General features: G+C 37.1%; 1 protein-coding gene across 1 annotated transcript in view; it reads left to right on the top strand.

Moving 5' to 3' along the window:
• The window catches only part of LEKR1 (leucine, glutamate and lysine rich 1), a gene marked incomplete at both ends in the record, with an annotated part of 264,064 nt that overhangs the window by 209,450 nt on the left and 40,185 nt on the right, over positions 1 to 14,429 (top strand). The window contains one exon of the mRNA XM_079705454.1: positions 8,354 to 8,447. Within this exon, the coding sequence (XP_079561580.1) occupies positions 8,354 to 8,447 (94 nt within the window). The remainder of the gene's footprint in view (positions 1 to 8,353; positions 8,448 to 14,429) is intronic.

The raw sequence follows: 14,429 nt of genomic DNA, 5'->3' as shown, positions 1-14,429 counted from the left end.
AATTCAAAATAGATCCTAGATCTAAATATAAAACCTAAAATTATAAAACCTATAGGAGAAAACAGGAAACATATCTTTGTGACCTTGGATTAGGCAAAGAGTTCTTAGATTCAACTCCAAAAGCCCAATCCATAAAAGAAAAAAACCCTGATAAATTGGAATTCATCAAAGTTAAAACTTCTGTTCTTTAAAAGGCACTGTTTAGCGAATGAAGACAAGCCATCATCATAGATTTGCACAATATATATGTCATAAAGGACTTGTCTTCAGAATATATAAAGAACTTTAGAAACTCAGATGACCATAAACAACCCAATAAAAAATGAGCAAAAGATTTGAACAGACGCTTCACCAAAGACATACAGATGGCCAATAAGCACATAAAAAAGATGTTTAACATCATTAGTCATTAGGGAAATGCAAATTAAAACCATAATGAGATACAACCACACACTTCTATTTTTTTATTGATTTTTTTTTTTTTGGCCACACCTCACAGCACGTGGGATCTTAGTTCCCCGATGAGGGATGGAACCCATGCCCCCTGCTGTGGAAGCATGGAATCTTAACCACTGCACCGCCTGGGAAGTCCCACAAGCACACACTTTTAGAATGACTAAAATTAAAATGCCTGAACATACCAATTGTTGGCAACTTATGGAGAAACTGGAACTCTCATACTCTGCTGGTTGGAATGTAAAACAGTACAACTCTTTGGAAAACAGTATGGAGGTTTCTTAAAAAGTTCAACATACACTTACCTTGCTACTTAGCCATTTCACTCCTAGGTATTTACCCAAGAGAAATGAAGTGACATATCCATACAAATACTTGTACACAGATATTAATAGCTATATTTGTAATAGCCAAAACCTGTGAAACAACCTGAATGTCCATCAGCAGGTGAATGGATAAACAAATTGTGATATATCCATGTGATGAAATACTACTCAGCAAAAAATAATAATAATGAACTATTGATTCATGGTACAACATGGACAAATCTAAAGGGAATTATACTAAATGAAAAATGCCAAACACACACAAAAGAATATACTGTATGATATATAGAGAAGTTTTATAGAATTCTGAAAGTGCAAACTAATGTATAATGACAGAAAGCAAACTCTTGATTGCTGGGGGCAAGAGGGCAGGAGTGAGGGATTAAAAAAGGGCATAGGCAAACCTTGGGAGATGATGGATATATCATTATTTTGATTGCAGTGATGGTTTCACACACATATGTTTATGCATATGTCAAAACTCATCCAAGTGTATACTTTAAACATGTAGTTTACTGTTTTCAATTATATCTCAATAAATCTTTTTTTTTTAAATTCTCTTGGAACGATTTCTCCTCCAAATCTTTTGTGGATAGGAAAGAAGTTGAGAAAACTGTCTCTCAACAGGGCAGAATTTCTAACCCCCTCTTCTGATGTGGCAAGGCTGTATAATGAAAAAAAAAAATTACATCTCAGAGAGGAAAGCCAGGAGCTACGGAGAAAAATTGATTGAGAAATCACTCCCAAGTGAAAGAACCACAGTCTAAGCAAGGAATGTTCTCTACCTCCAGGATAGAAATCCTCACAGTCGTTTGCAGTAGGATTTCAGAGTTGCGATGGACTCCACCTGGTGCCAGGTGACTTACTGTGCACCTCCCGGTGAGAGGACTATACTATCCACACCTGATTCACATCAGACTTGGCCATTTGATTTGTTCTTGCCATTGAAATGGGAGAGGAGTGACATGCATTGATTCTGAGCAGAAACTTTAACAGATCCTATGTTTTCACAATTTTTCTTTTCTATCACAAAAGCAGCATTCCCAGGTAAGAATTGCTCCTTGGGCTACATCCTGGAACAAAACATGCAGAGCAAAGCAGCAGATTACATATATCATGAGCAAAAAATAAACTGACCTTGTTAGACTCTGGGATTACAGACATGTTGAGTTTTGGATGACTCTGAAATATAAAAGTAGAGCAGTCAGGTGAGAGTTGGAAACATGAGTCAGATACTCAGAGAACAGATGTGAGCTGGAGATAAAATCTGGGAGTTGTCAGCAACTATTGCATTTTAACCATAGGCATGGATATGATCACTTAGAGAAAGAGTAGAGGGAGAGAAAAAAGAGGCCTCAGAACAAAGTGCTAAGGAACACCAAACATGTAATTGACGGCAAAGATGAGTCTGCAGAGGAGACAGGAATAGCCAAATATTTGGAAGAAAGCCAGAATTGAGGTGTTTTTTTGTTTTGTTTTGTTTAGTGTATTTATTTATTTATTTTTGGCTGCTTTAGGTCTTCGTTGCTGCGCACAGGCTTTCTCTAGTTGAGGCGAGTGGGGGCTACTCTTTGCGGCAGTGCGTGGGCCTCTCATTGCCATGGCCTCTCATGCTGCCGAGCACGGGCTCTAGGCGCGTGGGCTTCTGTAGTTGAGGCATGCGGGCTCAGCAGTTGTGGCTCACGAGCTTAGTTGCTCCGCGGCATGTGGGATCTTCCCGGGCCAGGGATCGAACCCGTATCCCCTGCATTGGCAGACTGACTCCCAACCACTGCGCCACCAGGAAAGCCCAGAATTGAGGTTTTAATGTAATCCCACTTTTACTGTCCTCATTCTTTGTTCCTTCTGCTTCACTTCCTTTCTCCAGCCTAGAGACTGCTGAGCAAGCATCAGAACCTGCTAGGTCCGCCTCACATTTTAAAAGATAAATTGTCCTTTTACAATATTGCTGGCTTTTGAGCACCATTTGGACAGGAACCCTGCCCTCATTCACCTCTGTCTCTCCAGGTACTGCCTTGTCCATAGTGTGCATAGTGGGCAGTAAACCCCACCCTGCTGCTCACTTGCCATTTCCCTCTCCTTGGTCTTTCCCTTTAATTCTCTTTTCTCTAGATACCCATTCTACTCTATGCTCAGGCTTTATCATTAATTGTTTTTATAAATACTGAGTAGTTACATAAAATGTTTAGATAGGTATAAAGTATGAAGAACTACAATACAATGAACGCTCAATTTAGGAAAAGGAGCCTTACCATTAGCATTGAAGTCCCTTGGTGCTTCTCCTTATTCCACCACATGGCATCCTTGCTCAGAGGTAACCACCAACCTGCATTTTGTGGTTCTCAGCAAACTAGGAAGAGATGGGAACTTCCTCAAACTGATAAAGAGCATCCACAAAAACCTACAGAAAACACCTGTTATTCCTTTGCTTCACTCTATAATTTTACCACGTATGTTTGTATTCCTAAAAAAAAAATTAGATTTTATCTTCATGGAAATAAAATTATACTATATATATTAGTCAGTGATTTATTCTTTGTGCTCAAGATTATGTCCCTGGGATTTTTTTCCATGATGTTACATGTAGCTGAAAATCATTCATTTCTTCATCTGTATTATATTCTGAAGTATACCACAATTTATTTATCTTTTCTGCTTAGCTATATTTCATAAATTTTGATGTGTAGAAATTTCATTATTGTTCAATTCTAAGTATTTTGAAGTATCAGTTATGATTTTTCATTTGACCCAAGAGTTATTCAGAAACACATTTTTTAAAAGTTCCAAATACATGGAGATATTTGTCTTTTGTTACTGACATTTCTTTGTTTTCAGAGAATATGGAATATAACAGTGCTGTTCAGTAGACGTATAATGTGAGCCACATATGTCACTTTAAAAAATTTAATTGCCATATTAGAAGAGTAAAAATAAACAGGTAAAAGTTATCTTAATTAATATATTTTACTTAACCCAATATGTAGGGTTAGGGTTAGGGTTAGGGTTTGGTTTTATCAAGCCTGTTTCTCTTAACTCATGAGTTTAGTTTATTTGCCATTATTATGATTGTTACTTTAAGTTTTCTATCAATATTTCTCCCTCTTTTTCTACACTATTTTCTCCTTTTGGGCCTTGGGCAGGGGCAATATTGTTGGAGTTTCTTTTATTTTCTTAGTGCATCTTCTCCTAATGGCATATTCTATTCTTTTAGTGGTTACTTCTGAGATTTTACCATGCATGCTTAATGAAGTCTAAAATTAATATCTCAGACTTCTCTTGAATAATGCAAACTTCTCTTGAATATCTCAGACTTCTCTTGAATAACACTGGAGCCCTGATAGTTGCCATCCTGCCATCCTATATTCTACATTTTTGTCTAGTGTTCTAGTTTTATCCTTTTGTTAGCCCCACTGATTACACACAGTCAAAACTAATATTTTATACAGATGATATTTATTTACAAGTACTTACATACAGGGCTGGCTACATAATTTTCAGGCCCAGTGTAAAATGAAAACATGGAGCCCCTTCAAAAAAAGAAAGAAGCTTTTTCCTTTCCTTCACCATCTTTCTCTCAACTTGTCAGGGTCTTTTTTTGTTTGTTTGCTATTGAATCTTGTGCTCCCTTGGGCATGGAGAAATCGTAGCATGGATGCAGGCTCTCACAGGAAACCAAGGCCCTGCCCCAGACTCAGCCAAAAGGACACACATGGCAGACCCAACATTCCTCATGCCTGTGCCCACTGAAGCAGAGGATGACAGCAGATGCTGGGCAAGGATCAGGGAGCAAAGGTTTGAGAACCATCCTGGGGAGACAGGGAGGTGGCGAGAGGTAGGACTCTGTGTGAGCTGAGGCTCCAAGGTCCCAGCATGTGCTTGACTGTCCCATTAGACCTCACTTACAAAACACAGACTCAGAGATAAAGTTATTAAGAATTTCTCAGTGGTGACCACAGAGCATTAAATCTGAAACCCAGGGCCCCCTTCAGAACATGGGCCCCATACAGCTGTCTTGATCACACACCCAAGAAGCCCTCCCTGCCTGTGTGTTTGCCAGTTCCTTTGCTCACCATTTTTTCTTGATCGTCTGACCTTCCTTCTGAGATCATAATCCTTCCTGCAAAGCATATTTTTTAGAAGTCGTTTAGCTGGCAGTAAACACTCAGATTTTATTTTTCTGAGCATATTTTATTTCGGCCTCTTTCTGAAAGATAGTTTTGCTGGGTACCCAACTTCAGATGGATGGTTATTTTCTCATGGGATTTTTAATATATTATTTTGCTGTCTTTGGCCTTCCTTGTCTCTATTGGAGAATAAGCTTTCAATATGTTTCAGTTCCTTTGAAGACAGTATGTTTTATTTCCTCTCCAGCGTCTTTTAAAATCTCTTTTTATTCCAATATTCTTCATTTTCACTACCGGGTGCCAGATATTAGATTTATTTTTATTTATCTTGCTTGGAATCCTTTGGGCTTCCTAGATTTATGGGTTGGTATTTTTCATCAATCTGTAATGTCCTTCCTCTGCCTTTCTCTCTCATTTGCTTCTGAAATGGTAAATAGAGAAATATTAGATCTTTTCACTCTGTCCTCCATATATCAACCTCTTTTATATTTTACATATTTTTGACATCATGTACTGAACCCTGTATAATTTCTTTGAATCTCCCTTTCAGTTTATTACTTCATTTTTAGCTGTGAATAATCTGCTATAGGACCATCTACTGAGTTTTTCATCTCACTTATTATATGCTTCATTTCTACAAGTTTGATGGTTCATTTCAGATTTCATTAGCCATTTAAGTTAATCTTTTATTTCTTCCAACATATTGTACATCCTTATTTATATTCAATATCTGAAAATACTTTAGAATTTGTGGCTTTGATTATGCTATCATTTGTGTGTGCTCATTCTTCCTCTTACTAGCTTTAAAAAAATAATAATTTTGTGATTCTTAAAATTATGGTCTCATAGGTCTTGAATTTTTATCTGTAGGAATTCTCTGAGTTTCAAGCTGAAGATAGGTTTCTCCCAAACATACTGGTGTTTTTCCTACCAGGCATCTGGAGGCAAGGTTATCCTAACACCATTGTAAGTTATCTCCTCAATATGAAGCTTTTTGGATCACTCAGGTAGTATGAATTCAGGATACAAACCTGCACTGGGATTGGCTTGTGTTTACAAATTCTTGTGGGAGATTTGTATTTTCCCCTCTACCTAGCACCAAACTTCAAAGCTGGAAATTTCTTTTTTGTTCCTTGAGAGGGGATGTTATTTGTATTTTACACATATTGGGTGTGAATTTCATATTCTTACATACAGTATGGCAAAAATGCATACTGCATGTGTCACTCTGAGATGCAGTTTTATGCAGGTGAGTGTCCTCTCAAGCTCTTCCTTTCTCTCCTGACTCCAGTGCCCTTCATGGCTGTGAAATTTAATGCTCAAGTACATCAGATTTGGAAAGTACCTTCAAGGTGAGAATTGGCTTCAATGCTCTACTTATTGTTGGGGTTCTTCCTTTTACTTCATTTTCTTAAACAATTAGTTTGGAATAATTTTGTATTTAAAGAAAAGTTACAGAGACAGTACAGAGAATTTGTTTCCCTCTGGTCCATTTTTCATAACCATGGCACATATGTAAAAACTAAGAAATTAATATGGGTATAATACAATTAACTAACTATAGACTTTATTCAAATCTCACTAGTTTTCCACTGATAAACTTTTTCTGTCCTTTCTCTTGATTTGTGTTTCCTGCATCTTCCTAACTTTTTGTCCAGATCACTGATGAATTTTAAGATTTTTTTAATAAGTGAAAAAAAAACTTTACTTATTTTCAGTAGGAAAGTTGTCAAAGTACCTAGTCTGACACAGTTCTGAAAAAAAAGTCTGGGGACTTTTGTTCTTTTCAATCATTTTCCCTCAAATAATATTCATAATCCTGGTTACCAAGTTGATGTATCTTTATGTTCATGACCTTAAAATTTTCTAGCCTAGAAATGTTGGCACTATTTTTATTAAAAAAATGTTTAATAATACTGTAAGAGTGAGATGAGAATAGAGATCAAGATAGATTGACAGTCTATTACAATACTCTTGGTGGGAAATAAAGTCAAGAACCTTAACTGTTAGTAGTCGGAAAGGAAGGGAGGAAATAGTTTGAGGTGCACCAAGGAGCAGAATACATAGAACTTGTTACTGAATGGATGTGGTAGAACAAGAAGAAGGAAAAGTCAGAGATGATTCAGGGATTTCAAGCTAAAGATTGTGACTGTTGAAGGTTTCAGAAGTCAAAAGGAAAGGCAAGACCATTGGAGATGATGATGAATTTGTTTTTTCATGTGTGGAATCTTTGGTGTTGATGGCTCATCAGGGTGGAGATGTCTAACAGGCAGTTATAAATGAAAGTCACAAGTTTGAGAAAAAGGGTCAGAACTAAAGGGAAGAGGGTGATGATGGAAAACAAAGGGATTAGAAAGAGGAATAAGCAATGGAAAAGAATCACCTACACAGAAAATAAGAAGGGTTATGATGATTATAGAAGGGGGTGGAGGGACTCCCTGATCAACAGGCATACTTTTGCCACCACTTGTGATATTTAAAGTCTTAACTTCAGGGCCCCTGGAGAAATGTTCTCATGAATCTCCCACACTTATTTCCACCCAGAGGGTCACAAACTTAGCTTCAAGACCCAATTATGTGGGGACTTCTCTGGTGGCACAGTGGTTAAGAATCCACCTGCCAATACAGGGGACATGGGAAGATCCCACAGGCTGCGGAGCAACTAATCTCGTGTGCCACAACTACTGAGCCTGCGTGCCACAACTACTGAAGCCTGCGCACCTAGAGCCGGTGCTCCGCAACCGCAATGAGAAGCCCGCGCACCACAATGAAGAGTAGCCACAACTAGAGAAAGCTCGCGTGCAGCAGTGAAGACCCAACACAGCCAAAAATAAATAAATAAATAAATTTATTTTTAAAAGATCCAATTACGTGGATTAAAATAATAAAATGTTCTTTGTGTTTTCTCTCCTATTTTCTAGTATGTTTTGTACTATACCACATCTCAGATATTACCCTCTACTTAATTCAGTCTGTTCCTATTAACACTTGAGATAAATAAAAGAAAAACAAATCTAGCAGGAACCACAAACATGCTGATTTTGTGTCATATCCCAACACATTTTCCTTTTTTAAAGAAACAAAATATTACCTAGTGTTAGAATTTAGTCATAAACTTTAGAACCACAATGTATAGTATTTTATTATATTTGTAACTACACATATGTTGTTACTATTTCATGCAAAAATAAAAATATTACTTATTAAGCAAAAATTAAGCCTGAGAAAATACTTACCTTGTTGCCAGTGTTTTTAAATTGCTGTTAACAACAGTTAAAATAGTATGTAGTAGCAGCACACACACACACATATGTATATATATATATATATTTCTAAAGAGAAGAATAAACAGACTGAGTTGTGAAATAATCCCTGAGCCACGAACTGTAGTTTAAGAAGGGTGTTAAGTGTGTGTCTTGACTCATTTGTTGTGTTTATGGTTTTCAGGGAATTGATGCTGATTTCACATCAGAAAAGCATGGAGCAGTTGCAGGAAACCCTTAGACAGAAGATGCTGAACGGTGATAACTGGAAGGAGAAGGTAACAATAATGTGGTTTTCAGCAGCATGCGTCTTATTTGTTTTTTAAAAATTCTGTCCATTTGCCAGACTACTTCAGATAGGTTTCTTTGCTTCTATGCACACCTTTGATTCTTTCTGGAATTTCCTAGAACAAACATGCTTACAATATATGTTTTTTACAAAATATTAGACAAGTAGGAAGTTAAAACATAAGAATAGAATTTGAAATCTTATAAGATTAAGATAGCTGTTAGTTCTTATGTAAAAGCATAATTTTTACTTTTAAATATTTACCCTTTTTCCCCATAAAATGACAGAAACTGCATTTGACTACATCCTTAAAAGCAGGGGAATATTAATTCATTATTATGATTTCTATGCTTTTAAGAAGATAATACAAGAGAATGAACAATGACTTAAAGTTATTCAGTTATAAACTTTTGGCAAATAAAATGAACAAGTATTTAGCTCACTATTTACAAAGAAGATGTTTGCTTTTAGAGTATGAAAAAATTGCGTTGACTTTTGTCTTTGGACTTTTCTATATTTTTCAAACTTTCAACAATGAGTATGTATTGCTTTCATAATTTTAAAGAATACAAATCATACTTTTAAAATTGTTAGCCCCTGCCTTCTCAGGCCTTGCACAGCTCTAGTCATTGAGGCTATAGACATCATCTCCCTGTCATAAACTTCTCATACTTTTTGATTGATCCCTTGGCTTTATCATGCATACTGTGCTGAAACCTTCCAAGCTGTTTCTTTTCCCCCACCAGTACCTAATCCTAGCTCTAGCCTTCTGTCTTGGTTTTCTGATTATGTCTTACATGTGCATCTAGAACTAGAGCTGGCTACTGAAATTCAGATTGTTTGACTGAAGTCCCAACAACCTATTTGGTCATCATCAGATGCTTCTCCTTGGTGACTAGACCTTATAACTTGTAACCTCAAGCAACAATTGGTGGCCACCTTCAAACTAATGTCTCCACCTGGAATTCCCCACTTTTCCATCCACAGATGAAATCCTTTAGGTATTGTTGCTGGCTCAGGTTAATTCTAAATTTGTCACTTTCATTTCCAGTCTTCACACAGTTGGCCATACTCAACCAGTCTGGCCCTCTATAATTCAATACCCCTTCCCTTATCCTTTGGGGACAGCACATTCAGGCTATAACAAAAATGATCTCTATAGCAAATGATCTCCACAGTTCCATATGGGCAACAATTAAAATTTGAGAATATGGACTAAAGTTGCTCTAAGTGTCTCATTCTTTTGTTTTATTTTATAGCATAGGCTTCTTTTTATTATAGATCTTTATTGCAGTATAATTGCTTCACAATACTGTGTTAGTCTCTGTCGTACAACAAAGTGAATCAGCCACATGCACACATACATCCCCACACCCCCTCCCCCCTAAGCCTCCCTCCCCCTCTCCCCATCCCACCTCTCTAGGTCATCACAAAGCACCAAGCTGATCTCCCTGTGCTATGCCGCTGCTTCCCACTAGCTAATTATTTTACATTCGGTAGTGTATATATGTCGATGCTACTCTCACTACACCCCAGCTTCCCCCTCCCTCCCTCCCGCCCATATCCTCAAGTCCACTCTCTATGTCTACGTCCTTATTCCTGCCCTGCCACTAGGTTCATCAGTACCATTTTTTTTTTTTTTTGCGGTACGTGGGCCTCTCACTTTTGTGGCCTCTCCCGTTATGGAGCACAGGCTCCGGACGCACAGGCTCAGTGGCCATGGCTCACGGGCCCAGCCGCTCTGCGGCTATGTGGGATCTTCCCGGACCAGGGCACGAACCCGCGTCCCCTGCATCAGCAGGCGGACTCCCAACCACTGCGCCACCAGGGAAACCCTTTTTTTTTTTTTTTTTTTTTTAGATTCCATATATATGCGTTAGCATACGGTATTTGTTTTTCTCTTTCTGACTTGGTTCCATGTCCTGGCTACTGTAAATAGTACTGCAATTAACATTGTGGTACATGTCTCTTTTTGAATTATGGTTTTCTCAGGGTATATGCCCAGGAGTGGGATTGCTGGGTCATATGGTAATTCTATTTTTAGTTTTTTAAGGAACCTCCATACTGTTCTCCATAGTGGTTGTACCAATTTACATTCCCACCGACAGTGCAGGAGGGTTCCTTTTTCAACACACCCTTTTTTCTAGATTTTTTGATAATGGCCGTTCTGACCGGTGTGAGGTGATACCTCATTGCAGTTTTGATTTGCATTTCTCTAATAATTAGTGATGTTGAGCACCTTTTCATGTGCCTCTTGGCCATCTGTATGTCTTCCTTGGAGAAATGTCTATTTAGGTCTTCTGCCCATTTTTGGATTGGGTCGTTTGCTTTTTTGATATTGAGCTCCATGAGCTGCTTGTATATTTTGGAGATTAATCCTTTGTCTGTTGTTTCATTTGCAAATATTTTCTCCCATTCTGAGGGTTCTCTTTTCATCTTGCTTATGGTTTCCTTTGCTGTGCAAAAGCTTTTAAGTTTAATTAGTTCCCATTTGTTTATTTTTGTTTTTATTCCCATTACTCTAGGAGGTGGGTCAAAAAAGATCTTGCTGTGGTTTATGTCAGAGTGTTTTTCCTACGTTTTCCTCTAAGAGTTTTATAGTGTATGGTCTTACATTTAGGTCTTTAATCCATTTGGGGTTTACTTTTGTATATGGTGTTAGGTGGTGTTCTAATTTCATTCTTTTACATGTAGCTGTCCAGCTTTCCCAGCACCACTTATTGAAGAGGCTGTCTTTTCTCCAATTGTATGTTCTTGCCTCCTTTGTCATAAATTAGGTGACCATATGTGTGTGTGTTTATCTCAGGGCATTCTATCTTGTACCATTGATCTATATTTCAGTTTTTGTGCCAGTACCATACTGTGTTGATTACTGTAGCTTTGTAGTATAGCTTGAAGTCAGGTAGCCTGATTCCTCCAGCTCTATTTTTCTTTCTCAAGATTGCTTTGGCTCTCCGGGGTCTTTTGTGTTTCCACATGAATTGTAAACTTTTTATTCTAATTCTGTGAAGAATGCCATTATTAGTTTGATAGGGATTGCATTGAATCTGTAGCTTGCTTTGGGTAGTATAGTCATTTCACAATATTGATTCTTCCAATCCAAGAACATGGTATATTTCTTGATCTGTTTATGTCATCTTTGATTTCTTTCATCAGTGTTTTATAGTTTTCTGAGTACAAGTCTTTTGCCTCCTTAGGTAGGTTTATTCCTAGGTAATTTTTTCTTTTTGTTGCAGTGGTAAATGGGATTGTTTCCTTAATTTCTCTTTCTGATTTTTCCTTGTTAGTGTATAGGAGCGCCACAGATTTCTGTGCATTAATTTTGTATCCTGCAACCTTACCAAATTCATTGATTAGTTCTAGTAGTTTTCCAGTGACATCTTTAGGATTTTCTATGTATAGTAGTATCATATCGTCTGCAAATAGTGACAGTTTTACTTCTTCTTTTCCAATTTCTATTCCTTTTATTTCTTTTTCTTCTCTGATTGCCATAGCTAGGACTTCCAAAACTATGTTGAATAACAGTGGCAAGAGTGCACATCCTTGTCTTGTTCCTGATCTTAGTGGAAATGCTTTCAGTTTTTCACCATTGAGAATGACATTTGCTGTGGGTTTGTCATAACATGGCCTCTATTATGTTGAGGTAGCTTCTCTCTATGCCCATTTTCTGGAGAGTTTTTATCATGAATCAGTGTTGAATTTTGTCAAAAGCTTTTTCTGCATCTATTGAGATGATCATATGTTTCTTTATTCCTAAATTTGTTAATATGGTGTATCACATTGATTGATTTGCATATATTGAAGAATCCTTGCATCCCTGGGATAAATCCCACTTGATCATGGTGTATGATCCTTTTAATATGTTGTTGGATTCTGTTTGTTAGTGTTTTGTTCAGGATTTTTGCACCTATGTTCATCAGTGATATTGGTCTATAATTTTCTTTTTTGCGTGATATCTTTGTCTGCTTTTGGTATCAGGGGATGGTGGCCTCATAGAATGAGTTTGGGAGTGTTCCTTCCTCTGCAAATTTTTGGAAGAGTTTGAGAAGGATGGGTGTTAGCTCTTCTCTAAATGTTTGATAGAATTCACCTGTGAAGCTCTCTGGTCCTGGATTTCTGTTTGTTGGAAGATTTTTAATTACAGTTTCAATTTCATTACTTGAGGTAGGTCTCTTTATATTTTCTAATTCTTCCTGGTCCGGTCTTGGAAAATTGTACCTTTCCAATAATTCGTCCATTTCTTCAAGGTTGTCCATTTTATTGGCACATAGTTGTTTGTAGTAGTCTCTTATAATCCTTTGTATTTCTATGATCTCAGTTGTCATTTCTCCTTTTTCTTTTCTAATTTTATTGATTTGTATCCTCTCCCTTTTTCTCTTGATGAGTCTGGCTAAGGCTCTATCAGTTTTGTTTATCTTCTCAAGGAGCCAGCTTTTAGTTTTATTGATCTTTGCTATTGTTTTCTTTCTTTCTATTTCATTTATTTCTGCTCTGTTCTTTATGATTTCTTTCCTTCTACTGACTTTGGGTTTTGTTTGTTCTTCTTTCTCTAGTTGCTTTTGGTGTAGGGTTAGATTGTTTATTTGAGATTTTTCTTGCACCTTGAGGTGAGATTGAATTGCTATAAACTTCCCTCTTATAACTGCTTTTGCTGGGTCCATAGGTTTTGGGTTGTTGTGTTTTTGTTGTCATTTGTTTCTATGTATTTTTTAATTTCTTCTTTGATTTCTCCAGTGATTTCTTAGTTATTTAGTAGCTCACTGTTTAGCCTCCATGTATTTGTGGGTTTTTTTCCTGTAATTGATTTCTAATCCCATAATGTTGTGGTCAGAAAAGGTGCTTGGTACAAATGTCAATTTTGTTAAATTTTCTGAAGCTTGATTTGTGACCCAGGATGTGATCTATCCTGGAGAATGTTCTGTGTGCACTTGAGAAGAAAGTGTATTCTTCCACTTTCAGGTGGAATGTTCTATAGATGTCAATTAAATCTATCCGGTCTATTGTGTCATTTAAAGCTTGCGTTTCCTTATTTATTTTCTGTTTGGATGATCTGACCATTGGTGTAAGTGGGGTGTTAAAGTCTCCTACTATTATTGTGTTACCATCAATTTCTCCTTTTATGGTTGTTAGCATTTGCCTTATGTATTGAGTTGCTCCTATGTTGGGTGCATAAACATTTATAATTGTTATATCTTCTTCTTGGATTGATCCCTTAATCATTATGTAGTGTCCTTCCTTTTCTCTTGTAACAGTCTTTAGTTTAAAGTCTATTTTATCTGATACGAGTATTGCTACTCCAGCTTTCTTTTGATTTTCATTTGCATGGAATATCTTTTTTCATCCCTTCACTTTCAGTCTGTGTGTGTCCCTAGGTCTGAAGTGGGTCTCTTGTAGACAACATATATATGGGTCTTCTTTCTGTATCCATTCAGCCAGTCTGTATCTTTTGGTTGGGGCATTTACTCCATTTACATTCAAAGTTATTGTCAATATGTATGTTCCTATTACCATTTTCTTACTTGTTTGGGGTTTGTTTTTGTGGGTCTTTTTCTTCTCTTGTGTTTCCCACCTAGAGAAGTTTCTTTAGCCTTTGTTGTAAAGCTGATTTGGTGGTCCTGAATTCTCTTAGCTTTTGCCTGTCTGTAAAGCTTTTGATTTCTCCGTCAAATCTGAATGAGATCCTTGCTGGGTACGGTTGTAGGTTTCTCTCTTTCATCACTTTAAATATATCCTGCCACTCTCTTGTGGCCTGCAGTTTCTCCTGAAAAATCAGCTGATAACCTTATGGGGGTTCCTTTGTATGTTATTTTTTTGCTTTTCCCTTGCTGCTTTTAATTTTTTTTCTTTGAATTTAATTTTTGTTAGTTTGATTAATATGTGTCTTGGTGTGTTTCTCCTAGGATTTATCCTGTATGGGACTCTCTGTGCTTCCTGACTTGGGTGACTCTTTCCTTTCCCATGTTAGGGAAGT

Source organism: Hyperoodon ampullatus, assembly GCF_949752795.1.
Source record: "Hyperoodon ampullatus genome assembly, chromosome: 5".
NCBI classification, from domain to species: Eukaryota; Metazoa; Chordata; class Mammalia; order Artiodactyla; family Ziphiidae; genus Hyperoodon; species Hyperoodon ampullatus.
This window is presented reverse-complemented; position numbering and strand designations above follow the sequence as displayed.